At 49.7% G+C, this 25,109-nt stretch overlaps 3 protein-coding genes across 5 annotated transcripts in view; 1 reads left to right on the plus strand and 2 right to left on the minus strand.

The window, feature by feature from the left end:
- ELMOD3 (ELMO domain containing 3) overlaps positions 1-512 on the minus strand; it is a 28,221-nt gene extending 27,709 nt beyond the window's left edge. For 2 of the 3 annotated variants that reach the window (XM_070235235.1, XM_070235236.1), the window contains exon 1: positions 238-486. The gene's annotated coding sequence lies outside the window, so the exon portion shown is untranslated. Of the gene's footprint in view, positions 1-237 lie in introns of all 3 variants that reach the window. The other variant, XM_014731064.3, reaches the window with a different exon arrangement.
- RETSAT (retinol saturase) lies at positions 502-14,381 on the plus strand. The gene is made up of 11 exons (XM_001497450.6): positions 502-906; positions 3,425-3,607; positions 3,947-4,188; positions 4,709-4,910; positions 5,376-5,573; positions 7,379-7,498; positions 11,129-11,267; positions 11,525-11,634; positions 11,727-11,893; positions 12,616-12,775; positions 13,039-14,381. The coding sequence occupies exons 1-11, from the start codon at positions 738-740 to the stop codon at positions 13,176-13,178; spliced, it is 1,830 nt and encodes a 609-aa protein (XP_001497500.2). The 5' UTR covers positions 502-737; the 3' UTR covers positions 13,179-14,381.
- Positions 14,368-23,039, minus strand: TGOLN2 (trans-golgi network protein 2). Its single transcript, XM_023618809.2, has 4 exons — positions 22,808-23,039; positions 21,589-22,577; positions 20,288-20,371; positions 14,368-18,726 (listed from the first exon to the last, which is right to left on the minus strand). Exons 1-4 carry the CDS (start codon positions 22,917-22,919, stop codon positions 18,721-18,723), a joined length of 1,191 nt encoding a protein of 396 aa, XP_023474577.2. The 5' UTR covers positions 22,920-23,039; the 3' UTR covers positions 14,368-18,720.
- Between the last annotated feature and the right edge of the window lie 2,070 nt (positions 23,040-25,109).

The raw sequence follows: 25,109 nt of genomic DNA on the forward strand, positions 1-25,109 counted from the left end.
ATGGGAACCCAGCCAGTGGCAACCAGGCCCCCGCCCCAGGCAACGGCATACGCAGGGGGGCGCCGCGGACAAAACTACTGGCAATTTCGGGGGCATGGGGCCGGGCGCTCGCCGGCTGTGACGCGCAGGTCTCAGTAGAGATCTCCATCCCGACACCCAGCCAGCCAGGGGCTGGGTGGGGATTCGGAAAGAAGCTCTCTCACTGCCTGCTGGGGGAAACCGAGGAAAGCAACTTGCCTCATGTCATTCCGCGAGTCCACGCAGAGCGCGGAGCAGAACCCGGCCCTCCTATCTCCCAGTCGGGATTCTCTCTCTGTCCTGCAACGCTCAGCCTTGTCTCGCCCCAGGGCGACCATTTCCTCCCCACATGCCTCTTCCTCAGCGCCCAGGCGACGCCGGACGCGTTCCCAGGGTTACTACCGCTTCCCGGACCCACGTCCCGCTCCCTGCCGGACCACCTCCGCGCATGCGCACAGCGCAGCCCGCGCAGCCTCCCACCGGCCGAGAGAACTACCCCTCCCCGCAGGCAATGGAAACTTCACACTGCCGCCGAAATACGGCGAGCAGAGAGGGTCAATCTGCGCCGGAGTCTTGGCTTCTGGCCAAAAAGACTGTGGCTACTGGGCAGCGGCAGCTGGCTCTGCCCCTGGGCTGGGCAGTACAAATTGACAGCGGCCTCGGAGGCTGGGCGCAGTCGGAGCGGATCCGCTTCTCTATCCGCCGCTCCGGCCGGCGCCATGGGGCTTTCGCTGCTGCTGCTGGCCGCGCTGCTGCTGGCGGTCCTCTTCAAAGTTTACCTGGGGCTCTTCGCGCGCAGCTCCCCGAACCCCTTCTCTGAGGACGTCAGGCGGCCACCCGCGCCCCTGGTGACCGACAGGGAGGCCAGGAAGAAGGTTCTCAAGCAAAGTAAGCGGGAAGGGACCCTGGCGTCCGAGGCTGCGCTGGGACATCCTCGCGGGTTTGCGTTCCCAGTCCGGCAGGGCGAGCCCCTGCCGACTTGAGCCTCAGTTTCCCCATATGTAAAGGGTTGGTGCCAGCCCTGGTGGTCTAGTGTTTACGATTCGGCGCTCTCCCCGCCGTGGCTTGGGTTCGGCTCCCAGTCAGGGAACCACATCATCCGTCTGTCGGTTGTCATACTGTGGTGGCTAAGTGTTGCCGTGATGCTGAAAGCTGTTCCTCTGGTATTTCAAATACCAGCAGGATCACCTATGATGGACAGGTTTCATTCAGCAGAGCTTCCAGACTAGACGGACTAGGAAGGAAGATAGGCCCTGGCCACCCACTTCCGAAAAATGGCCATGAAAACCCTATGAATTGAGCAGAACACTGTCTGATACAGCGTCGGAAGGTGAGAGGATGGCACACAAGGACCCAGCAGGGCTCAGGGCTCTAGGAGTTAGGATTGACTCCAGGGCACTAACAACAGAGTGCTGGGAGGACCTCCTTGCACATGGAGGCGCTCTGCCTTAGTGTCTGCGGCCGGCAGCGGCAGGAGAAAGCCTTCGCCTGGGCAGACCTGGGAAATTCTGGCTTCACAAGTGCTGGCCCCGTCCTCCTCATGCCAAGGTCTTGGCAAAGCCGAGTCCAGGCTCTGCCACTTATTATGGGTGTGGCCCACAGGATAGATAAGAAGAGACCTTTCCCTCAGTTGGCTCTAGGACCTTAACTTTTTCACTTACCCTCCCCACTGCGTTCAGGGTTCAGAGAGGCTGCACAGAAATGTCTTCCAACGTGTGGAGGAAATTGCATTTTGCCCATCAAGTGATTTGACTGTTTATGCCTGGTCCCAACTCATACGGTTGAACCTTGGTTCTAAAACTTTGGGAGGGGCTCAACAGGGTGCCTCAGGCTGAGAGTCGCTCTTGCACTGTCATCTTTAAAACTTATTTTGGGGTTCCTTCTAAGGTGTTTTTTTTTTTGAGGAAGATCAGCCCTGAGCTAACATCTGCTGCCAATCCTCCTCTTTTTGCTGAGGAGGGCTGGCCCTGAGCTAACATCCGTGCCATCTTCCTCTACTTTGTATGTGGGACACCTACCACAGCATAGCTTGATAAGCGGTGCCGTGTCTGCACCTGGGATCTGAACTGCACCTGGGATCTGAACTGGTGAACCCCGGCCACTGAAGGGGAACCGCGAACTTAACTGCTACACCACTTGGCGGGCCCCTCTTCTAAGGTTTTAAAGAAAGAGTTCTCCTGCTTTGAAAAAAAAAAATTGCATCCCCTGTTGGATCTCCAGGGTCCCTCTCACTTATAAATTTTAGAATTCTGTGTGACATTTCTTGCTACACAGTTCGAGACGATACTATTCTAAGTGAAAGGAGCATTAGTCTGAACTTCTGAGATCAAAGTTTTAGCTTGCACTCTGACATTAATTTATTGCATAGCCATTGGCAAGTCACTCCACTTATCTGAGTTGGTCTAAAAATGAGATGACTAGTTCCACTGTATTTCAAACCAGGTTACGATCTATTAGTGAGTGGGTCATGAAATCAATTTCGTGGGTTGCAGTTAGAATAGAATGCAGTAGAATAGAAAATATCAGAGTGCATCATACATAGTTTTGGTAAGTATTGTGAAACTTCTGTTTCAAGTATTTATGTTATATATTTACATATATTCTGATGTAAAATGTATTTTTCACTGTCGGGCTTTCTAAAAACAATTGAAAAGTTAAGTTTACCAAGTTCTCTTGCAGCTTGAAAAATTCCAAATCTCAGTTCTTCGGGAGTGATCTTGAAAGAACAGATTTTGTGTTGGAAGTACCTGTATAGCAGCATGTGCTGTCTAGATTGTCTTGTGTAGATGCTGCCCCCTTAGCCCTGCCTCCAGACTTTTGCAATGTGAGGGGATGGTGCTGTGATTTCTCAGCTCTGTCCTACCCAAGCCTCTGCATCAGGATCTTGAAGAACCAGTCATATGACCAGGCTGCTCCACTGGCGCCTACAGACCCTGCATTTTCCAAAGATAACTGGCTTATTAATGGACAGTTCCCTGAGCCAGCAGCCTGACCCATGACACTCTCCTCCATCCCCCACCTCCTTGTTTTCTTTCTTCCCTATCTCTCTCTCTGGCTCTCGCTCTCGCTGCTTAGGTTTCTCAGCCTGTACTGTTGTCAGCTTTCTGTTTTTGTTCCTATAGTAGTTTACTGATTCCTGCTTTCTTTGAAAATATGGAAAATCCCTAGGAACATAGTGGCTTTGGCTAAATCCATTCAGATCAAACCAGACCACTTTGATCTGCCTGGCTATTCCTGAGTATTTCCCGGTAAAATGTTTGAGATAGATTAGTCAGGAGCTCCAAACTGCTCTAGACTTTTCTTACATTGTAGGAAGACTAGAGAAGTCTTCCTTGGTTTCCATATCTTTGCTCTTTTGCTGCCCCTGCCTGAGAAGCCCACCCTCCATCTCTTCTGTCTGCTGCAGCTTTCTCAGCCAGCCGAGTGCCAGAGAAACTGGATGTGGTGGTGATTGGCAGTGGCTTTGGGGGCCTGGCTGCAGCTGCAATTCTGGCCAAAGCTGGCAAGCGAGTTCTGGTGCTGGAACAACATACCAAGGCAGGGGGCTGTTGTCATACCTTTGGACAGGATGGCCTTGAATTTGACACAGGTAAGGCTTTTCCGGAGAAGGGGTGGGAGCATGGCTGTATCTTCAGGAGGCTTAGAGCAGCCGTTGTGGGATGATCCTGGGCACTTCTGTTGTTTTGGAGGCCCCACCTTCTCTCTGGACACTGTTTTCCTTGTCTGACAGCCATACCCGCTGGAAGCTGCACTGGGCAAGGATTTGGTGGTTTCTGCTGAAACGCCTCCCTACAGAAAGGGTGGGCGGCCCCCTCTGGGCGTGGACTCCGCCTTGCAGGACAACATTTTCTACCTTGCTTCCTGGTCCACCTTCCCAGGTCTGAATCCCCTTGTCCCTATGACACCTTGTTTTTCTGTCTCCCGACAGGAATCCATTATGTTGGGTGCATGGAGGAGGGCAGCCCTGACCGTTTTATACTTGACCAGATCACTGAGGGGCAGCTGGACTGGGCTCCCTTGTCCTCTCCCTTTGACATCATGGTACTAGAAGGGCCCAGTGGCCAAAAGGAGTTCCCCATGTACAAGGGGAAGAAAGCCTACATTCAGGGCCTCAAGGAGAAGTTTCCCCAGGAAGAAGCTGCCATTAACAAGTATATGAAGCTGGTTCAGGTAACATGGACATGCTGAGGACCCTCTTTTTGTTTTCGACAAGGCTGACCTTCATTAGTGGAGTGGCTGGTCGGGGAGGCAGGAAGGGAGGACTGGTCATGTCTGTCCTGAACTCAGGCCCCACCTGCGTTGGCCTCTGCCCAGCTGGGCCCTGTGTCTCTGGAGCCTGGGCTCAGCAGCTGCCACTCTCACTCTGGCCTCTGGGGGCGCCCTGCTGTTCTCCCTGACTAGGCTGGCTTCCCTGTAATCAGATCACTACCCTTTTTTTGCTTCATCTGAGACCAGATGGGGATTTTTCAAAAGGAATTTGGGCAGGAAACTGAAAAGCAAAAAAAGGGACTCATCTGAATGTAGAATGGGAAAAATTCACAGAGTACAGATTTTTAAAAAATCCAAATTCAGCAAAGTTCAGGGATAAGTGTTGCTGGGCTCTCAGGCTGGTGCAGCCTATTGGAATGGTGATTCTGTCGCAGCGTTCTAGAGATGAAACCTGTTCCTCCCTGCTTGTTTTCTTCCCCAGATGGTGTCCAGAGGAGCCATTCATGCCGTCTTGTTGAAGATCATCCCTTTGCCTGTGGCTCAGTTCCTCAACAAATGTGGGCTGCTCACCCGTTTCTCTCCGTTCCTTCGCGCATCCACGCAGAGCCTGGCTGAGGTCCTGCGGCAGCTGCCGGCCTCCCCGGAGCTCCAGGCAGTGCTCAGCTACATCTTCCCCACTTACGGTGGGTACTGGCCTTGGGCCGTGGGCGGCTCCTGGAGGTGGAGGTGCTGCCCTCCTGGCTCTCTGCCTTTCTTCTTGAACCTGCTTGGCTGATTGAAATGGAGAAGTATAAACACCAGGCCTTCTGGAGCTTGTGGATGAGAAGTTGGTCCACCTATCTGCTGGACTCCCTGGTAGAAATTCCCTTCATCCACACCCTGGATGATTTTTCTTTTCAACCAACACTGCCCTTCCTGGTCTTGGCAGCATGGCAGTTTGCAGGGAAGACATTCTACTGGCCCCAAGATTTGCAAGGTACCCCATGTTCAGATGGAAGCAGGCCCTCTGGCTCCCCTGAGCCCTGAGGATCATCTGGATCCTGGGATGGATGGACTCAGGCTGCGTATCATCTGAGAGGAATCCATGTTCGTTTCTGAATGGTGTTCCTGCCTGCTCTTGCCTCATCAGCGCTTCCTGTCTTCTGTAGGTGTGACCCCCAGCCACAGCACCTTTTCCATGCATGCTCTGCTGGTTGAGCACTACATAGAAGGGGCATTTTATCCCCGAGGGGGTTCCAGTGAAATCGCCTTCCACACCATCCCTGTGATTCAGCGGGCCGGGGGCGCCGTCCTGACGAGGGCCCCTGTGCAGAGTGTGTTGCTGGACTCAGCTGGGAAAGCCTGTGGTGAGAGCCCTGCATCATGCTCCCTGGTCCCTAGGCTTGGGTGAAGGTGAGACCTGGGGAACAGAGAAAAGAAAGCACCAAGGGAGAAGTGTAGAAGAACTGCCCTCTTCTTGGGGTTAAAGGCTGGACTCTGCCCCAGAGAAGGGGCCCAAGGAAGAGAGATTAGTCTGGAGGTACAAAAGACGCAGGAAGGGTAAAGGATTGTGCGGTACCCAAAGAACAGTATTTAATCACTTATTCAATAGATAAAAATAGTTATCCAGTAATCCGTGCCCTCCTTGAGTGAAGGGGCTGTGTCTTTTTGATGTTTATGTCTATAGATCTTTGCACATAATAGGCTCAGTGAATGTTTGTTCAGTGACTGATGGAATGAATGAGTAACCCGGGCACTCCATAGGGCAGTGTGGAGGCCAGCAGGATGCCCTGCCCTCAATCTGTAAACGGCAGAGTGGGGCCTAGAATCTCTTTATCCAAGCTCAGGTCTTTGCTGTTATCTGCACAGAGAGTCAGAATCCCATTATGGATGGACTCTATGAGGAGAGGTCTATGCAAGGAAGGATTCTGGTATGTAGAACAGGCCATCCATGACTAGGGGGTGCTTAAAGAAGCATCAGAGGAAGGGACAGAGAGAGGCCTGAGGAAAACAGGGCTGGTATGATGGTGAGTTCACCAAAGGAAGCTTTCAAGGAGGAGGTGTTGAGTGGGTGGCCCACTGCCCCCCAAAAAACAATGGAAAATAGGTCATCAGCCATCTCTGAGTACACGTTTGCAGAAGAGACTAGGAAGTTGCTGGGTGGTAAGAGAAAGGTGGCTGTCAGTTGTGTGAGTTTTCTCTGATGTCCATGAGCAAGTTCTCCTTCCAGCCCAAAGGGGTACATGAAGCCAGGTGGATTTATCAGTTCGATTAAATTCAATTCAGAATATATTGATTTGTGTTTTTCATGTGCTAGGCAATGAAAGATGGAGATAAAAGGATAAGTTAGTCCCAATCTCTTAACTTAAGAAGTTTCTAGTCTTATAGGGAAGATCACTGGGATATAATGTAAGTGCCACATAGAGGCACATACTAAGGATGGGAGGTGATGTAGGGGATGGTGGAACAGGGGAGGCCTCAAGGGAGGGCAGAGGTGCTTGAGCCATGTCATAAAGGGGGAGAAGAAGCTAGGTGGGGGAAACAGAATGTAAAAATGCATTGAGGTTTGAAAAAGCCGAGTATTTTTAGGCCTCTGAAAATGCTAGGTTGAACCATAAGAAACTGACATTTTTATAAGTCAAAAATGGTTGAATAGCAGCTGTTTCATATGGTTCTACCTAATAGTTTAGTGAGAGTGGCCAGAGATGAGGCTGGACGCACAGACGGGATCAAATCGTGGAAGGCTGACACAAGACTTTGGAGTTTCTCTTCTAGAGGTTGAGGTGACACGGGAAGGTTTTAAAGGGAGTATTTTGGAAATAGAACTCTAGTGGCAGTGAAGAAGCCTTTGATTCCAATGGGCTTCAGCTTATGAGCTTTGTCCAGGTTAGTGTGGAGGTGGTTGGGTCTGGCTAAAGAAAAGAGTGCCCACACAGGGTGGGGAGAGAGCGAGGGAGGGTGAGCGCCGAGCAACTGGGGGAAAAGCTGAGAGGGCCTAAGGATGCTTCACTGACTTTGCAGTTTTCTGGGAGGCTGCATGCCTGGCCCCATGTGGGCTGGATGGCCAGGTCTGAGAAAACAAAGGGTATGCTGGGAGAGATCTGTGCAGGATATGGGCCTTTCTCTTCCTCCTGGAGTGCACAGAACCTCAGCCGCACTCTTGCGCCTGCAGGTGTCAGCGTGAAGACGAATCGGGAGCTGGTGAACATCTGCTGCCCCATCGTCGTCTCCAGCGCAGGACTGTTCAATACCTATAAGTACTTGTTGCCGGAGAAGGCCCGCTGTCTGCCAGGTGAGACTGGGCTGCATCGCCCTCTTCCCCAGCACCGCCCCTCTGGAGCCAGGCTGCCTGCTTTCCCCAGGGCCGTGGCTGCCCTTTGACCGTCCAGTCTCTAACATCCATTCCCGGCAAAGCCTCTGTGTTTAGGGGTTGAGAAACAACTTCCTTTGTATCACGTCATCCCCGCCCTTTGGTCCTTCTCTCTCGTTTCGTTCTTGGCCTCTTTATCCCTTTCCCCTTGTAACCTCAATCACTCTTCCCTTGCCTCTTTTAAGTCTCCATTCCAGTTGCCATTTCCAGTTTCCTTAGATCTTAGATCATTTTTTTCATAGTTAATGACGGTGGGTAGAGTCCTAAAGGAAGATTTCTTGGATTTTCACTGTTTGTGGTATGAATCCTGCTTCTGGCCTTACTTTCTCACTTGTTTTGAGTGGGGCAGACTGGTCTGACATTTTCGGTAAGGGAAGCTAAAGGCTGGTGTGGAGAAGAAAAACTTGATGTAATTGTCGTGTGCCCTATTTGGGACCCAAGGTCCTATTTTCTGCCTCTTTCAGAAAGCGACTCCTTACTGGGGCTGAGGCTACAGGGGTACTTTTCTGACTTTCTTCTGTTCCTTGAGCCCTGTGCTCAAAATCTGGGACCTACACAGGAATAAACCTCAATCCAGTCCTCTCCCCTAATAGGCTGTGTCCAACCATAAAAGCCTGGTTTTGTGAAGAGGGGAGGTAGGCATGTTTATGGTGTGTCCTTGGTGAGTCTGTTTGAGAGGCTTTACTTCTGTCATTGCACTTGATCCTCAGAGCTGCCTGGGAGAGAGAGCCCGCCATCCTAATGTTTATGGCTGGGGAAGCTGAAGCCCGTAGAGGGCAAGTAACTTCCCAAGGCCACCGAGCTGAAAGTGGCAAAGCTGAGATGAGAACACTGGTGCGTCTGACTCAGAAGCCTGGGCTCTCAGCGTGCTTGGGGCTGAGAAGTGTGAGGCTTCCAGAGAAAAGGCCTCACTAAAAGTTTTAGGGGCAGGAGAGCAGGTCAGCCCACAAAGAACAAAATGGCTGAGCCAAAGTTAGGTGAGAGGTTACCGTTTTGAAATAGACTTTAGAATATCATGTAACCAGAAGCTACTGGTGTGATGTGAGGAAAAGAGGCTGGCTGGCTGAGAGGGGACCAATAATCCAGGAGGGTGAGAGAGAGGGGTCGAGATAGAGGCCTCTGGCTGGGGTGGGAGGTGGAGAGAAGGGAGCGGCTCAAGATGTGGTTGGGATGGAGACCATGGACTTCAGGGGTGTGCGGTGGAGGAGCCCAGAGAGCAGTGGGAAGGAGCTCTCCACCTCAGAGGGTGACCCTGGGGCTGCTCTTTGAGGAGCAGGGGAAGGTGGGCAGCAGAGTGGGTTTGGTGGAAAAGTGAGGTCTTAGATTTCCTTGTTGGGGAGAGGGTAGGGTGGCCGCTGTGATTGTCTCTAAGGTATAAGATGTGTATTGCCAAAAACCAGCCTTCTCATTCCTTTGCCTCACTTAGCTGGGCCCCAGCCAGCGTGTGCTGCCGGCTGAGGCCTCCGCTCTCAGGCTGGGTGAGCAGAGTAGGGTGAGGCAGAGACAGCTGCATGACAGGGCAGTAGGGCAGGGCTGGGCGGGCCAACAGACTTTGCCTTTTATACTTCCTGCCTCCCTGTCTCTCAGGACCTCTGAACCTTGACACTGTCCTCTGACAGGTCCCAGTGTCCCACCCAGGCCTGCCTTCTCTCCAGGCAGCCATGCTACAGAGTTACCTGTTTAGATTGTCCTCCCTTCACTGTCCAGTTATAGCTTTCACTGCTCTTATGTATCTTAGCTCTGAAAACAGTCTAATGGCAGCAGCCCCCACCTGGCTGAAGGACGATTGCCCCCTGGGGTGGGGAGTTGGATGTTGCCCCAGATGAATCCGAGTTTGAGAACATTCCAGGCAGTGGCAGCGATGCTGCGTAGCTCAGAGACCCCAGGTGCTGGGACTCCTTTGTTTCCAGCTGTCTGGGGTAGAGATTCTCATAGGTCTCTCTACCTCTCAGAGATGGGAACCAGATATCTGGTGGCCTCTGAGACAGGCAGTGCCAGTTGGGCTTGAGGGTGGAGGTACGGTGGTCAGGCAGAGGGAGCCTTTGTGAATAGGAGCGCCTTTCTCAATTCCACTGCTGAGCCTTAAAGAGGTTACTGGGGATGGTTTGGAGAGGAAGTTGTATGAGTGGGGAAGACTGGTCTGACAATATCAGTAAGGGAAGCTAAGGCTGGCACGGAGAAGAAAAGTTGACATAATTGTTGGGTGTCTTGTTCGGGACCCAAGGTTATATTTTTCTGCCAATTATACTGTTCCTGGACCCCTTCCTTCTAGCTGGGGAAAGGGAAAGGAGGGGCTGGGTGAAGGTAGTTGTTCTAAGGGGCCTCTGAAGACCGAGGGGGATTTACTCCCGGGCCCCTGGTTCTCTCCATCCCTACCCCACCGGAGAGGGAGTGCCAGCAGTGTGATTGCCCCTGGATTCCAGGAGCAGGTGATAAGGTGCTCCTGCAACTCAGGGTAGTCCACTGCTCCTTATTGCAACTGGGGAACTCCACATTCCCCTTCCCTCCTCAGTGTGCTCCTGTAGCTGGGTGTCTGTAAATCTTACGCCTGTTGTCCTCCTGTGGTTGTGATAACGCCCTCTTTCACTCTCAAAAGTGGCCTGTTTTGGATGATAGATTCTATGGTCACCCTGCCAGAGCGCTCCATTCTTTGCAGCTTCCATGAGGACAGCCGGCTTCTGTCAGGAAAGCCTCTTCTCCAGTAGGCAGGCGTCATCCGTGATTCCTTGTAGTATTCCCAGGGTCCAGCAGAGGGCTCCGTACCTGTTCAGTCCTCAACAAAGATTTGTTAAACGAAGGAAGTAGAGCAGCCAGTGGCTGAGTTATCCCTCAAGCAGGTGCTGGAGGTGGTCCTGGGAATGGGAACAAAGGATAAGGATTTGTAAGAGCAAAATTTCTGGAAAACTGGTCTGAGGTCATCTGTTGAGAGGTGGGGACACCCAGCTGCATAGGTCTGGGGGACATTAGAGCCCTCACGGTGGCTGTTGCCTTCCTCCCTGGTGCTGTTCTTGCCTCCTCCCCTAGCTGCCAGGCGCCAGTAATGCTGTTCACATTTGTTCATCCGCACTGCTTACCATTTCCAGGCCTTGTACTGACTGTACAGCACATTAGGAATTATGCATATTCATTCAATAGATGACTTGTACTGAAGTTAATACTGAAATCAAGGCTTATAGCAAACTACTGTTCACATGTGTGGTCTTTGTAGTGTGGAGCCCAGTCATCTGCTCGTAACAGAAAGACATTAAGGAGAAGATTGGAAGTAGTTAGCCTGCGACTGTCCTGCAGGCGCCGTGAGCCAGCTTAGGGAGGCTGGGCGTCACCTGCTTCTAAAGGTGCCTAGAGCAGCAGTGGGTGGAGGTGGAAGACCAGGAATCCGTTGTGTCCTTCACAGGCAGGAGACAGAAGAGCAGGCCTCTGCCAAGTCAGCGTTGAATAAGGGTTGTAAAATGGCCCAGGGCGCTAGGCTGGGGCCCAGAGTGAGCAGGCATGGGGCAGGGAGTGGCCATCTCTGGCCGCAGTTCACAAACCCTCACCAACTCTCTTTGGCAGGTGTGAAGCAGCAGCTGGAGATGGTGCGGCCCAGCTTGAGCATGATCTCTGTTTTCATCTGCCTACGAGGCACCAAGAAGGACTTGGGTCTGCAGACCACCAACTACTATGTTTATTTTGACACAGACATGGACAAGGCGTAAGGGATGTGTGTGCATGTCGGGGGAGAGGGTGTCAGCATGAGCTCACAGGGCCCTTTCCTCCTCCCTTGATGCTGGGGAATAAGCAGCAGGATGTGGACTGGGAGGAAGTGGACAGGAATTCTCTCCTGGAAGGGCTTTTTCACACCTAGGCTGTGCTTCAGCTTCATCCCTGTGAGGGCTCCCTGGGGATATAATGTCCTTGGGGTGGTGCTGGTGGCCTGGAGATTGACAGCCATACTCCTCTCACCCCCAGGATGGAGCACTATTACTCTCTGCCCAGGGAAAAGGCCGCAGCACACTTGCCCTTTCTCTTCATTTCTTCCTCATCAGCCAAGGACTCGACTTGGGAGGACCGATTCCCAGGTGGGGTTAAGTTCTGGGGGAGGGGGGGGAGGTGGGTGTGGTTAGGGTGGGGAAGCGGCCGGGCAGTAGTAACGCCGGCTCTGCATCCCCAGACCGGTCCACAATGATCGTGTTGATACCCAGCTCCTATGCGTGGTTTGAGGAGTGGCGGGAGGAGCCAAAGGGGAAGCGGAGCAGTGACTATGAGACCCTCAAAAATTCCTTTGTGGAAGCCTCTCTGTCAGTTGTCATGAAGCTGTTCCCACAGCTGGAGGGAAAGGTAGGAGGGTAGACCTCCTATGTGGTTGTGGTGACAGACCTCTTGGTGCCATTTATACCCTTTCTTTGGGGCACAGGGACAAAGGCCTGAGATAACTGAGCTCCAGAGAAGGACAGGGAACCCTTGTCCCAGGCCGTTAGCTCATTCAAGGAGAACAGAAAAGGACGAGACGAGGGGCTGGCCCAGTGGCATAGTCGTTAAGTTCATGTGTTCCACTTCAGTGGCCCAGGGTTCGCTGGTTTGGATCCTCAGGGTAGACCTGCACACCGCTCATCAAGCCATGCTGTGGCAGCATCCCACATACAAAAAGTAGAGGAAGGGGCTGGCCCCATGGCCGAGGTTAAGTTCGCGTGCTCCGCTGCAGGTGGCCCAGTGTTTCGTTCGTTCGAATCCTGGGCGCGGACATGGCACTGCTCGTGAAACCATGCTGAGGCAGCGTCCCACATGCCACAACTAGAAGGACCCACAACGAAGAATATACAACTATGTACTGGGGGGCTTTGGGGAGAAAAAATAAAAAATAAAAAAATCTTTTGAAAAAAAAAATAGAGGAAGATTGCCACAGATGTCAGCTTAGCGACAATCTTCCCCAAGCAAGCAAGAGGAAGATTGGTAACAGATATTAGCTGAGGGCCAGTATTCCTCACCAAAAAAAAAAAAAGAAAAAGAAAAGGAAGAGACGAGGCTTTCACTAGGTCCCACTGCCTTTTTTGCCTCCTCAGGTGGACAAGGTGACTGGAGGATCCCCACTGACCACTCAGTTCTATCTGGCTGCTCCCCAGGGTGCCTGCTATGGGGCTGCCCATGACCTGGCTCGCCTGCAACCTCACGTGATGGCCTCCCTGAGGGCCCAAAGCCCCATCCCCAACCTCTACCTGACAGGTACACTGACTGCCCCATTTTTCCAGGACCTGAGACCCTGGGCCTCCCTGTCACCCAAAGTCCTCTGTTCCTGTCCTTAGGTCCTGCTTTCCCTTGCAGCCTCCCACACCCTGAGCTGGGTTGCCTCAGCAGGCTGTGGACCCTCGTCCTGATCTGAAGCCATCTCCAGGTGGCCCTAGCTTGGAGGAATGAACACAAGAACCCTTGCTCTCCCCTCTCCCCAACTTGGGGGATGCTCATGGGCCTCTGCTCTTGTCTCCTAGGCCAGGATATCTTCACCTGTGGGTTGATGGGGACCCTGCAAGGGGCCCTGCTGTGCAGCAGCGCCATCCTGAAGCGGAACCTGTACTCAGACCTTAAGAAGCTTGGCTCAAGGATCCAGGCACAGAAGAAGAAGAATTAGCTTGGTCAGGGATGAGTCAGAGGAATTTTGCCAGGGCTGTGGCATAGCCCGACTTACCCAGTGATAATGTCTTTCTGCATTAGTTCCTTGCTCACGTGAAGCGCTCTTAATTTGTTTTTGATTTGCGAATACAGGTCTGACACACAAGTCTAGCATAGATCAGTTCTTAAACTGTAGCTCTTTCAGCTGAAGCAGGTGATGATCTTTCATACCCTTTATAACATATTATTCTTACTGAAAGGCCCATGTGGGCTATGATTTAGACAGCCATAATGTTTCATTGAGCAGTGCTCTGCACCCCACACCCATACCTCCTAACTCTGAACAATCAAACTGAAGGTTCTTTTGGTCAGGTGGTTAGAAGCCCTGAAAGTGTTGGTCAGCTGAAGCAGGTTGGTCCAGCTGTCCCAAGGCTTCTCCTCTCAGTCACTCTTAATACTGCGCTGCAGGCGTTCTACACCGTTGAGGGAAGAGGGTGCCTAATGAGGTTTTTAGTCAACACCTGGGCAAGGTGTTGGTTGCAGTTCCACAGGTTTAGAGGCCTCCAGATCCCATTTTTGCTGATTCCAATGGCTCTTTCAGAGAGTGGGGAAACACCTGTGATAGGTTCAGTGTGGTCATGGGGGCTGGGGGTAACGACAAGACATATTAGTTAGTGAGGTGTATGTTAGAAAATCGTATCCAGTTTGTATGCAGCCAGGCCCCTAGGTTCATCTTCCTTATGATTGGGGTGACATTGGGTTCTCATCGTGCCAGCATCAAGATACTCTCATGGAGCTCAGTGCCTGAGCCTGAAGGCTTATTGTCCAAAAATATACAGTGAAGGGTGACGTTAGTAGTTAGGGGACAGGACAGGAAAGATGAGTTCACTGGGGTTGACGCAGGCTGAAAGCATTCCAGGTCAAGCCTACAGCAGAGGACAAGCACTGAGAGCAATGTATCATGACAAAGGGCCCAGCTACCTCCTAGACCTAGAATATGGTGCCCGGTAGGGAGGAGGAGCGGGATTGGAACAATGAAAGAACATGTGCAAAGTCCGGGAATGGCATTTCCAGTTTATTGGTACTTATATGGGGACTGCATGGGAAGGTGAATGAAGGCCAAAAGGTAAAAAAAAAAAAAAAAGACCTTTCACTTATGTTAGGGCTTATTTCAGTTAATTTTAATGCAATGTTAATAAATTTAATGATTTTGTGGCTTTAATATTTGAAATTTATTTTGGTTTCTGTGCAGTGATACAAAACTTCATTGAGATGGCATTCACAGAAGCTCAGTAAAACATTACGTACTGAAAAATACTTATTAGACCAAAGAAGCTTTAAGAAAAATTAAGTAGTTAAATTACAAAAAGCTGAAAATATAAAACATTGCAAAACAGCAGCAATCTACTAATTGGGTAAACAAAAAAGAAGGGAAACAATTTCAACAATCAATCATTTATTTAACACAACAGACTTCTGAATTAAGGGAATATCTTCCAAGAGTGTGAGGAGGCTGGCTTTGCTAACAGTGTGGGACACTACACAGCCCCGGCAGCTTTACAGAGGAGTTTCTAAGTTGGGACATTTAGGAAATTCACATGCGACTTGTGGAACTAGCTGAGGTGGGATTCAGGCTTGGCTCTGGATCTACCGTTAAATTAAACCTGAAAATCTCTTCCCAGGATTCTTACGTAAGCAGGGCAAGACCAAACGCAACGTTCCCAGCAACAGTTTTCAGAAAACAGGTGGCAGAACTGCAGGGTCTGGTGTAGAGCAGACTCTCCTCCCTGTTCCAATGATTCAGAACATGTGCAAAGCGTGCTAGCTTTCATCACACGTGCAGCATTATGTATCAAGTTACCCTGTAAAAGTAAGGGGCAGGCTTCCTTTTTTGATTTAAATGACATGAAATGGAGAAGAAAATGAGAATCACTATCAGGGGAATTTTAGAGGTTTAGGATTCGATCACCAAATATTTCATTAAAAGCCATCATGGGAAAAGAAATGCCAGAGTATATATAGCTAGTTGTCAGGCCTTTCTGAGTTGTTCTTAGCCTTTCCAGATAGACTGGCCCCCACTCCACCAGACTTTTGAAATAATTCTACTCAGTAACCTGTAGCAGGAGAACAAGCCCTTCTACTACCTGCCGTGACTGAAGCACAGACTCCTAACAGAAATCACCCTTCAACCAACAGCCAGTGGCAGGAAAGGAAGCACACAGCCGTCTGGATAGGGATGCCTCTCCTGGCTCCCTGTGCTGCTTTGCCCGCGCCCCACCCCCAGCTTAAGCGATGCCTCAGCCAGCTTCAAATAATCTATTTTCAAAAAGGCAACTACCCAGAAAACAAGTTTTCCTTTGGTGTGAGATTTCCTTCAGTGCAATTTCTAAAGCGAAACAAATTCTGTTGTATTCTTTCACCACAGGAAATGATACTTCTCAGAGGCTCAGAGAGTGGAGCTGTGTGGTCTCCACAATACTTATGTGTCCACTTGGTGCCAACCCTCTTGGTTCCTGAAACCAACCTTTCTGCTCTCTTTACAACCAAAATCCATCAATAAGGGACAGCAAACACACGCCACAAAGAGCCATGTGAGACCTCAGTTAAGTCACATCCAGATGTCCTGAAGAAAATGTCTCCTTTGCAAGAAAAAATTGACTCCTGAGGTACGTAGGGACGTCACTCTGCTATGCAGATACGGAGATGGTGCCAAGGGCACTCCCACAAGTAGGTTTCTTGGGGAGGCCAGAGATGTCAGATCCTGACTGCTTGGTTTTGCTGAAGTTCCAAAACTTGTGATTGGCATTATTAAGAGCTATTAGAGTAGAATGGAAAGAGCCAATCATGTATGGTGGGGAAGTTAGGGAGGTACATGGGAAAACTTGAGCAGGGCCCTGAAGAAACAGATTTTTGGGAAGACAAGAGAAAGAAGGGAGAGCACCCTAACCAGAGAGCAACCATAGGAAGCCAGGGAATGGAGGAGGCACTGAGAACAGAGGCGCAGAGGACTAGATGGGCACCCAATGAGGAGCGTTTGGCTTGGCTAAGATGTAGAAACAAACAGGCAGGAAAGGGCCAATCTGCAGAGTCCTGAATACTAAGAGCCTAGAGACTTGGTTCTCTAAGCCATGAGGGGTACAGACAGAAGTTTCAGATCAGGGCACATATTTAGGAAAGACCGATCCGGTCTCTTTATGCACATAAGAGAAGATGGACAGGAGGACCAATTAATGTGGCTCCTGAAAAAAAAATCTGGGAGAGAGGTGAAATGGTGGGTGGGTGGGTACAGGGAAGCAAGGAAAATGGAAAGATTGTACCTGGAGATATTAAAAAAATGGATAGGACGTTTGTGACAAGACAAAAATGGTGAAAGTTTGCAGTGTGGAGTTGAGATGATTATAGTGGGCAATTGAAAGGGGCAGCTTAACGGGTAGAAGAGAGAAATTCAGTTTTAGGGACAACAGGACAACCCAGCTGAGATATTCAGCACACGGCAGGACTGGGTTCTCTGGGAACTAGGCCAAGGTTAAAGACTTAGGCGTCACTCCCTCAGAGGATGAAGAATGGGTGAATTTCTGAGGAGATTAAGTTGAGGGCCCTCTCCACCAGCACAGGATAAGGCAAAGGAGTTCTTAGAAGCCAGAACAGTTTGTCAGAGAACTCAAAAGAGAGGAATTGCAATTTGGATGGTCAATAGTGTCCAATTCTATCAAGGACAAGACTAAGCTCTGAGAACAAGCCAATGGATCTAGTGATCTGAACCTCTGGAAAAACACTATCAATAGAAAGACAGGGACCAAAGTGAGTTTGTAAAGGTTATAAAGAAAATGAATAGCAAGGTAATGGAAGCGACACTTACTGGAGACGTTGAACACAGAATGAATACCAAATAGGATGGATAGGAGCAGGGGAAGTCTGGGCATGCAGGAAGGAAGAAGGAAAGGTGCTAGTGTAGACAGGCACAAATAGAAGACATTAGAGAGGAGGGGGAAGGTAGGGAAAGGGAGACAGAAAAGGGAGTGAAATCACCCCCGTCTTAGGGAATGCTATGAGAACCTGAGAGAACATTCCTCAGGTTGGAAGAAAGTATTCTAAGACTGGTACACAGGTAGAAAGAATGAGGCCAAGAAGAGTATTCATTCATTCCTTATCTCCACAAATAGCTTACCTACAAAGAATGAAAATCTCAATTCAAAGCCATGGGCTGTTTTAAGCAAAGTGGAAAATAATATGACAAACAGGACAGTCCCTTCTTCAGACTTACTTCTTCAGCAGCACAGAGGTCATCACATTCCCCTCACTTCCCACATTCTTTGTATTTCCCTGAGATGAGCTATTTGATTTCAGTTTTTTTGTTGCAGGAAACTCTCTTTAGGCCCTCTATAATAGGGTAGCATGACTAGAACAGATTTACATAAAATTTCAAACAGCATGATCCAAGACACTACCCTCTGTTGCCCCAGGGCAACTCTCTGAATTTCTTAAATTTTAACAATCCCTGACGTGGGATGAAAGGCGAATTTTTACTAATTACTTTTGGCATTTTATATCAGATGAGAGGACCATTAACTAGATTAAGGTAAAACAGGGTACAGTTAGTTTCTAAATATGTCTATTTAGTCTATTTTAGGCAACAAAGGCAAAACAGAGTTTATAGGAAACTTGTTTCATAAAAGCCCTTTGAAAAAAATGCAGACCCAAACCAAAATCCTCCTAGATGTTTTCTTGCACGAAGCATGAACTTACCCTACTTCAAAGAGTTCCTATTACAATTGTGAGTAAGGAAGAACACAGTGTTTCACTGATTGTAACTATATTTTTAAAAATCTGCAACAGGATCAGTGGCTTTACAGCTTTACTCCCCGAATTCCCAAGTTCAGCTGTATGCTCAGGTCAACCAAATGGAAGTTGATTCACTTTGTCTTAAGTAATATGAAAATATCAGAAAAACATGAAGAACTCATACTAGACAGGTTGGACTTGCAGGCAATAAAGCACTTTTTTTAAGCTGCTGTTTTGGTTTGCTGCTGCAGCCTTTGAAGAGGATTCTGGGTTCAAACTAGCCCTCTGCCGTTCAGCAGTCACCATCTTCTCCATCTTTTGTAGGGCACATCCCCCCAAAGTAAGAGGGCTTGGTAGAAAAGCACCTCAACCTGCAAAGTTTTCTCGTGGGTCTGTGAACATAAATCGTGGCGAGTGCAAGGCTATTTTCAAGGGGTAACTTTACTACAGAGCCAAGGCCCAAGGGAGGGCGGTGAGCAGCAATAGCCTGCCCAGGGCTGGGTCTCCCTTTGGTCATAGCTGGGTTCCCACACGCTCCCTCTACTCACATTCAGGGGGGAAAGCATGGAAGACACCAGCATAAATAAAAGGAACACAGGAGTACAAGCTCACCAAAGTGCAGGTGCAAAACCCAAAGCAAACCCCCTGCCTCTGCCAGCCCGGACTCGTCACCAGAGCCTAGAGGAGGAGGTGTCCCTTAGCTCACAGTACTTTCCTCTTCATTTCTCTTGATTTAGACACAAATCAGCAGGGAGGACAGGTTCTCAAGAACAGAAAAATCAAATCTGAAACGAGAGCAACGCAATCCATTGGTAACATTCACCTTTTTCCAGAGGAATATACCTTATTGCTATGATTTTTGTAAAAAGAAAAAATCTTATAAAAGTTGTAGTTCAGAGAAAAAATTCAGAAATAAGACAAACTGACCCTCCACCACACAAACAGCAATTGATAACAGCACACAGTATTTTAAAAGTCAGTTTGAAATAAAACATACACTAGAAAGATACACACTTGGTGGAGGGAATATGGGAATCTTGACTTCTGCTTTGTACCATTTTGTATTGTTTTGAATTGTTTACATGTGCATTTTTTGTTTTGTTTTGTTTCGTTTAAAGATTTTATTTTTTTCCTTTTTCTCCCCAAAGCCCCCCAGTACATAGTTGTATATTCTTCGTTGTGGGTCCTTCTAGTTGTGGCATGTGGGATGTTGCCTCGGCGTGGTTTGATGAGCGGTGCCATGTCCGCGCCCAGGATTCGAACGAACGAAACAGTGGGCCGCCTGCAGTGGAGCGCACGAACTTAACCACTCGGCCACGGGGCCAGCCCCAAACATGTGCATTTTTTTTAATCACAAAAAATATTATAATGAAGTGGGGGGGAAAATCCTTAAAGTCAACTCCCTGGGAAGCTACTACACCAGAGCTAAATTACAAAACAGACCTACTGGGCTAGTTAGCAAAGATATCCTGAGCTGAGTGGCTTATTCTGGACCTGGTAGGAGCTGTACATGTGAATGGTGTTCCCCATAAGAAGTCTAGGGAGAACTCGCAGTCAGGCCACCGACTACTTTTTACCAATGCCCTCCCTGTTGCTACACAGAAAGGGAAAGCAACGGTGCGTGCTGGCAGCAAGGCAGGAGGAGTGCAGTGTCCCACTTAGACAGGCTGCCTTTGGGGAGAACTCTACTCAGCTCCTGCTGCTGTGGGTGGAAGGAGGGCTCTGCTTTCTGGCAGAGGAATGGATTGGCTGCACTTAGGAAATCTAGTCCACAGTGCTTAGCAGGGCTCATCTGGGGAGCAGGAGACCTAAATGTTTCTAGACTCGTCTGTTTTCAGGGAGTGTAGTCTAGTGTTTTGCTACCTAAAGTGTGGTTCCAGCAGCATTTAGCATCACCTGGGAACTTCCTAGAAATGTAAAAGCACAGGCTCCACCTCATACCTAGTGAATCAGATTTTGCTTTTATCACAATTCCCCTAGGGTGATTCATATGCCTATTAAAATTTGTGAAGCACTGGGGTAGTGGAAAAAGCACAGGACGGGAGCCTAGGGAGGTGCCTTCAGGTCTTGATTTTGCCACAAACTTGCAGCGGGAACTTAGTTCACACTTGTTTCTGGGCCTGAGTTTCCTTTTCAGGGTGGGAGCTGTTGTAGAGTCCCTGAAGGTTTCTTCTAGTTCTAATGCTATAGACATGTATATATAGATGCTTCTCCTTTGTGTCTGAAATGGGCAGGGGCAATGGCGGCAGCAGCAGCAGACTTAACTGCCACCACCATGCCAAGCCCACTGCTGGGCCCATCTGAGATTGCATTTCCCTCCCATGGACCCGGGTTTTCCTTCCTTACCTTCTGGTCCAAACGCTGGTAGTCACTGGCCTTTGGCCGGCGAGTGACTTTGGATCTTTTTCCTTCTAGGACAAAAGCAATAATCTGGGGAAAGGAAAAAGAAAATGATTAACAAGTGGCTCTATAATGACATATTTCAGCGTCTGAAATCAGAGGTAGTCACCTGGTAGTGCATTTGTTAATGACTCTGACAGTAAAGAGAGCAGTACACCCACAAGAGACCTAGTTAAATCACAACAATTTTAAGGAGGGCAGGGCCTAGTTATATCAGCATTCTTTATACTGCCAACGAGGCAATGACAGATGGAGGAAGACTGTTCTGAGCTCTAGCTTTTGGAGTCTGTGTGATTTCCTCCAGAGCACTCAATCAAAGGTCTGCCACTCCCTTCCCAGAGAGCTCCAAGCTAAGAATTTGGTTTTTTTTCAATCAGAAGCAATAATTATTCGTTAGCTGCAAATGTACTCTTTCACCCCACACTTTGCTTCACCTTAACCTCACCCTCTCAGTTCACATCTAAAGTTACTCTCTGTGATCAACTCTGGACGTAGAATAAGGAACGCACCATTTTTACTAAATGTCTTCCTTCATTCCTTGCAGCCATAAGCCTGACAGCCATCATGAATTGAACTCTCCAATTTTAACTAGGCTACAGAAGCTACTAAATTCTTAGGGTTCAACAGGAAATGTTATCATTTTGTCATTAGAGTGGTTGCTAAAAGACACAGGTATTACTTCACACCAAACCCTGCTAAAGAAGTAAAAGATGAGTGTATCTGTGCAATTTCTGGCCTTTCTTCTAATCGGAAACTCGAGTGACTGCAGAAGAGAGTCCCTGGGCTCTTGGCTGTTGATGTCGAAGACTACGTAAGTGAAACCGTTCTTTCTGTTGCTGCAAATGGAAGATAAAAGCTTGGGAAAGGAAGCTAAAAACGAAGCACCACCTTAAGAGTTGAAACAGGAAGATAAGTGCTCTAACAACTTCCAAACTGTCAGGTACTCAGGTCCTGAGGCTGTGAAGGATCTAAGTTAAAGGTTTTAGGAGGAGATCGCAATTCAGGTCCCATCATAATAATGTCCTAACTTGACACCTAAAGCAGCAGCAGAGGGCACTTAGAGGAAACAGACCTGAAAATAAACGAATCATAAAACAAGAGTGCTGAGCCCTAGCTAGGTCTGAGAGAAAACTGAACTTTGTCTTAAAATCCCCAGTGCTCAGAGGCACCTGAGTAATGGATGCACCCACACACCAAGCCTTCAGGGTGGAGGAAGTCCCATTCCCCTTGTAAGGCAGGTGACTTACCTTCCGCTTGTTGTGATAGGCAACATAGAGCACAGCAACAAGAATGGCTGCAGTCACCAGATACGCAAAGAAGTGGCTGCTCTCTGCAGTGGCACTGCCAAGACTGTTCTTAGAAAGGTCATCCTTCTCCCTACTCATGGAATCCAAAAGCATCCCTTCACCGTTCTCACTGGAGGCAAGGCCAGGCATTTCTTTCTCTTCTTTGAGTGGCGAATCTTCTTCAGGCTCCGTATCACCTTCCTCAGCCTCCTTGGGCTCCATATCTTCAGCAGGCTCGGGAGGCTTACCTACTCCCTCCTGCTGGAGATAAGTGGAGTGAGGGTCCAGTAACACTCCATCCCCAGGTTCAGTTTTGGAAGCATGTGAGGTCTCTCCTTCAGCTACCGTGTTTAAATCAGGTTGGGGGGGCTCCTTGTTACCAGAGGAAGGGCCAGAGGTCAGCTTTTTGGAGGGGTCATTTGTGGACTGCCCCGCCTCACCCGCCGTGCCAGGGCCGGTGTTCCCGGGCTGACCCGCCGTGACAGAGCTGGCGTTCTGCGGCTGACCCGCCGTGCCATTCGTAGGCTGACCCGCCGTGCCAGAGCCGGCGTTCCCGGGCTCATCAGCCGTGCCATTCGCAGGGGGACCCGCCGTGCCATTTGAAGGCTGACCCGCCGTGCCAGAGCCGGCGTTCCCGGACTGACCCGCCGTGCCAGAGCCGGCGTTCCCGGGCTGACCCGCCGGGCCAGAGCCGGCGTTCCCGGGCTGACCCGCCGTGCCAGAGCCGGCGTTCCCGGGCTGACCCGCCGGGCCAGAGCCGGCGTTCCCGGGCTGACCCGCCGTGCCAGAGCCGGCGTTCTCGGGCTGACCCGCCGTGCCAGAGCCGGCGTTCTCGGGCTGACCCGCCGGGCCAGAGCCGGGTTGACTGGAGTCTCCTCTTGCAACAGCATGATCTTCCTCCTGAGAGTGCGCCAGGTTTTCGTCGAGTGACACAGTGGACGGCACGGGTCCTGAAACAGAGAACCCAGCGGTCCTGAAGAGAGGCAGGCCGCGAGAGGTAACCTGCAGAGCGAGGAGAGGCCGCGGCAACGGGCAAACGGCGGAGGAAGGGTGATGGCGAGCGGAGGGGTGGAGAGGGCAGGGAAGAAGGAAGCTCAGATGGCGACCGGGCACGGTGACGACGGCGGGCCTGGGGGCGAGAGTGGGATCAGCAAGGGAGGGTGGGGGGGGGGGGTCTTACCCAACACTGCGAGGCTCAGCAGCAGCAACACAACCGGGAACCTCATCCTGCCCCGACTCTGCTTCCGCCCTACACGGCTTTCGCGACGTTGGCGCGCGAGCTCGGTGCTCATAGCCCCGCCCCTTCCTGTGCACCTCCCGCGGCCCCGCCCGGACGAGGGGAGGGGCCCGGGAAAAAGCCGTCCCTCCGCCTGAGGCAGCTCCTTTCGGTGGCGGTGAGTTCCGGTCTTTTGTGGATGTCGTGTCCATCTGTTCGTGATTTTTTTGCTCCATGGCAGCCGCAGTAGACCGCCACTCCCCTTTCCTTCTTTCCCCTCGTACTTCCGAGGCAATGCAGGCCGAGCGGGAGGTCCCCGGCCCGCGGACAGTCCCACGGGAGTGACGTTGCTGGGGCCGGGCACCCCTTCGCCCCATCCTCTGCTCGCAGTTTTAACTTCTCCCTTCTCGTGGTTCTTTCCCCGCCATGCACAAGCGTGCTGTGCTCAGGTCTCTCCCATCTGGAAGCAGAAACCCATCCCCTCACCTTTATAGCAGGAGCCTTCGCATCCCGGCTCCTCTCTCTTCCAACTCCACGAAAGCTGTCCCTGGAGGTCGCCAAAGATCTTTTCTAAAAAAAAAGTACATCCTTTTCCTGATCATGAAAGTCAGTCATATTCACTGTAGAAAATGTAATGAACGTAGCAAAGTAGAAAAAGTCTTTGTCCCGCTCTTCTGGGATAATCGCTATTATTGTTTAGTATATTTTACGTCTTGCAAACCTTTAATATTTTGATTAGGTCATACATTCTAATAGTTCAAAATCACAATAGATATTTTAAAAAGTGCACAGTAGAAAGTTCTTGTTCCCTACCCCACTGTTTAAAATTACTCTTGTGTTTACACGTTAGCTGTTGCTTGAAATCGTTTTATGAACATTTACCGTAGGCAGTGATTTAAAAAATGATAGGCCCTAATTTAACGGAGCGTGTAATCTAGTGGGTCACACAAATATTAATCAAATATTTACACAAATGTTTGTGTGTGTGTGTGTGCACACTCCAAGAAATGTCAAGAAAGAAAGGTATGGAAACTGAGCTCTGCTGAGAAAGGGACTTTTGAGCTGAGGACCAAAGAGTGTAGGTATTTCTTGGGTGAGATTGAAGGGAAGAGGAGAATGAGCTGACCGGGCTGAGTGTACAGCGTGTGCAAAGGCCTGGAGGCAGGTAGGAACCTGATATTTTGTGTAAGTCTGAGGATGAGAATAGGGTTGTCAGATAACAGAGAACAAAGAGAATAGCAGGGGATGAGGCTGGAGCAGAGCTAGATTAAGGAGTTGTCCAGAACATAAATCTCTATGGGACACAAAAGTACATCAGAAATTATGTCAGTTAACTCAGGTTAAAATGTACTCCCACTCCTGCCAAAAAGGACTAAAGCTGCCAGAGGAAATAACGCTCCTCGGTAGTACAATATTTGGGTTACAAGGCATGCAGTTCTAGTCAGTTGAAATTCTGAAAAATTTCAAGGGATAGTACATGGCGTAAATATAGTTTTCGGGAATAAGTACTTTATTTTGTTATTTGAAAACCTTTTCATATGCTTCTCAGTGTTTCTCTGTTGTAAGAAAATCTCTCTCTCATGCACCCTCATTACTGAGAATAGAATAAGAATCATAGAGAAGTGAGAAATATTTTACCAGATTATTTCAGAACTGTGACTATGCTTTGGCTAAAGTAAGTGAACTGGTAAATGAATCTGTTTCTAAAAGAAAGTTCTCACTGCTTCCGTCACATAAATATTTGATGAACATTAAAGGATATTGTCTTAGCAGGGGTGTGTGTGTGTGTAAGGAGGAGCATGGCAAATTATTAAGCCTGACCTGGTGTCCACATTACTAGGCAGGAGGGGAACAAGGGTACAAGTCAGGGGCCGGCCCCGTGGCGTAGCGGTTAAGTGTGCATGTTCCACTTCTCAGCAGCCAGGTGTTTGCCAGTTTGGATCCCAGGTGCAGACGTGGCACCACTTGGCACGCCATGCTGTGGTTGGCGTCCCACATATAAAGTAGGGGAAGATGGGCACGGATGTTAGCTCAGGGCCAGGCTTCCTCAGCAAAAAAGAGGAGGACTGGCATTAGTTAGCTCAGGGCTAATCTTCCTCATAAAAAAAAAAAAAAGGATAGAAATCATGCAGAGTTTGTGGGCCATACCCAGAGTGTTTCTTCTTCTTCTTCTTCTTCTCCTCAAAGTCCCCAAGTACATAGTTTTATATTCAAATTGTAGGTCCTTCTGATTGTGCTGTGTGGGACGCCACCTCAGCATGGCTTG

Source organism: Equus caballus, chromosome 15 (genome assembly GCF_041296265.1).
Source record: "Equus caballus isolate H_3958 breed thoroughbred chromosome 15, TB-T2T, whole genome shotgun sequence".
In the NCBI taxonomy this organism is placed as follows: Eukaryota; Metazoa; Chordata; class Mammalia; order Perissodactyla; family Equidae; genus Equus; species Equus caballus.

Bases quoted from the DNA above. Each gene is read 5' to 3' on its own strand.
- RETSAT (XM_001497450.6), top strand. From the start codon at position 738: ATGGGGCTTTCGCTGCTGCTGCTGGCCGCGCTGCTGCTGGCGGTCCTC. The intron at 907-3,424 runs GTAAGCGGGAAG...TGTCTGCTGCAG, and splicing joins GAAGAAGGTTCTCAAGCAAA to CTTTCTCAGCCAGCCGAGTG. The intron at 12,776-13,038 runs GTACACTGACTG...CTTGTCTCCTAG, and splicing joins CCCCAACCTCTACCTGACAG to GCCAGGATATCTTCACCTGT.
- TGOLN2 (XM_023618809.2), bottom strand. From the start codon at position 22,919: ATGAGCACCGAGCTCGCGCGCCAACGTCGCGAAAGCCGTGTAGGGCGG. The intron at 22,578-22,807 runs GTAAGACCCCCC...TCTCTGTTTCAG, and splicing joins GCTGAGCCTCGCAGTGTTGG to GACCCGTGCCGTCCACTGTG. The intron at 20,372-21,588 runs GTAAGTCACCTG...TCCTTTCCCCAG, and splicing joins CCTATCACAACAAGCGGAAG to ATTATTGCTTTTGTCCTAGA.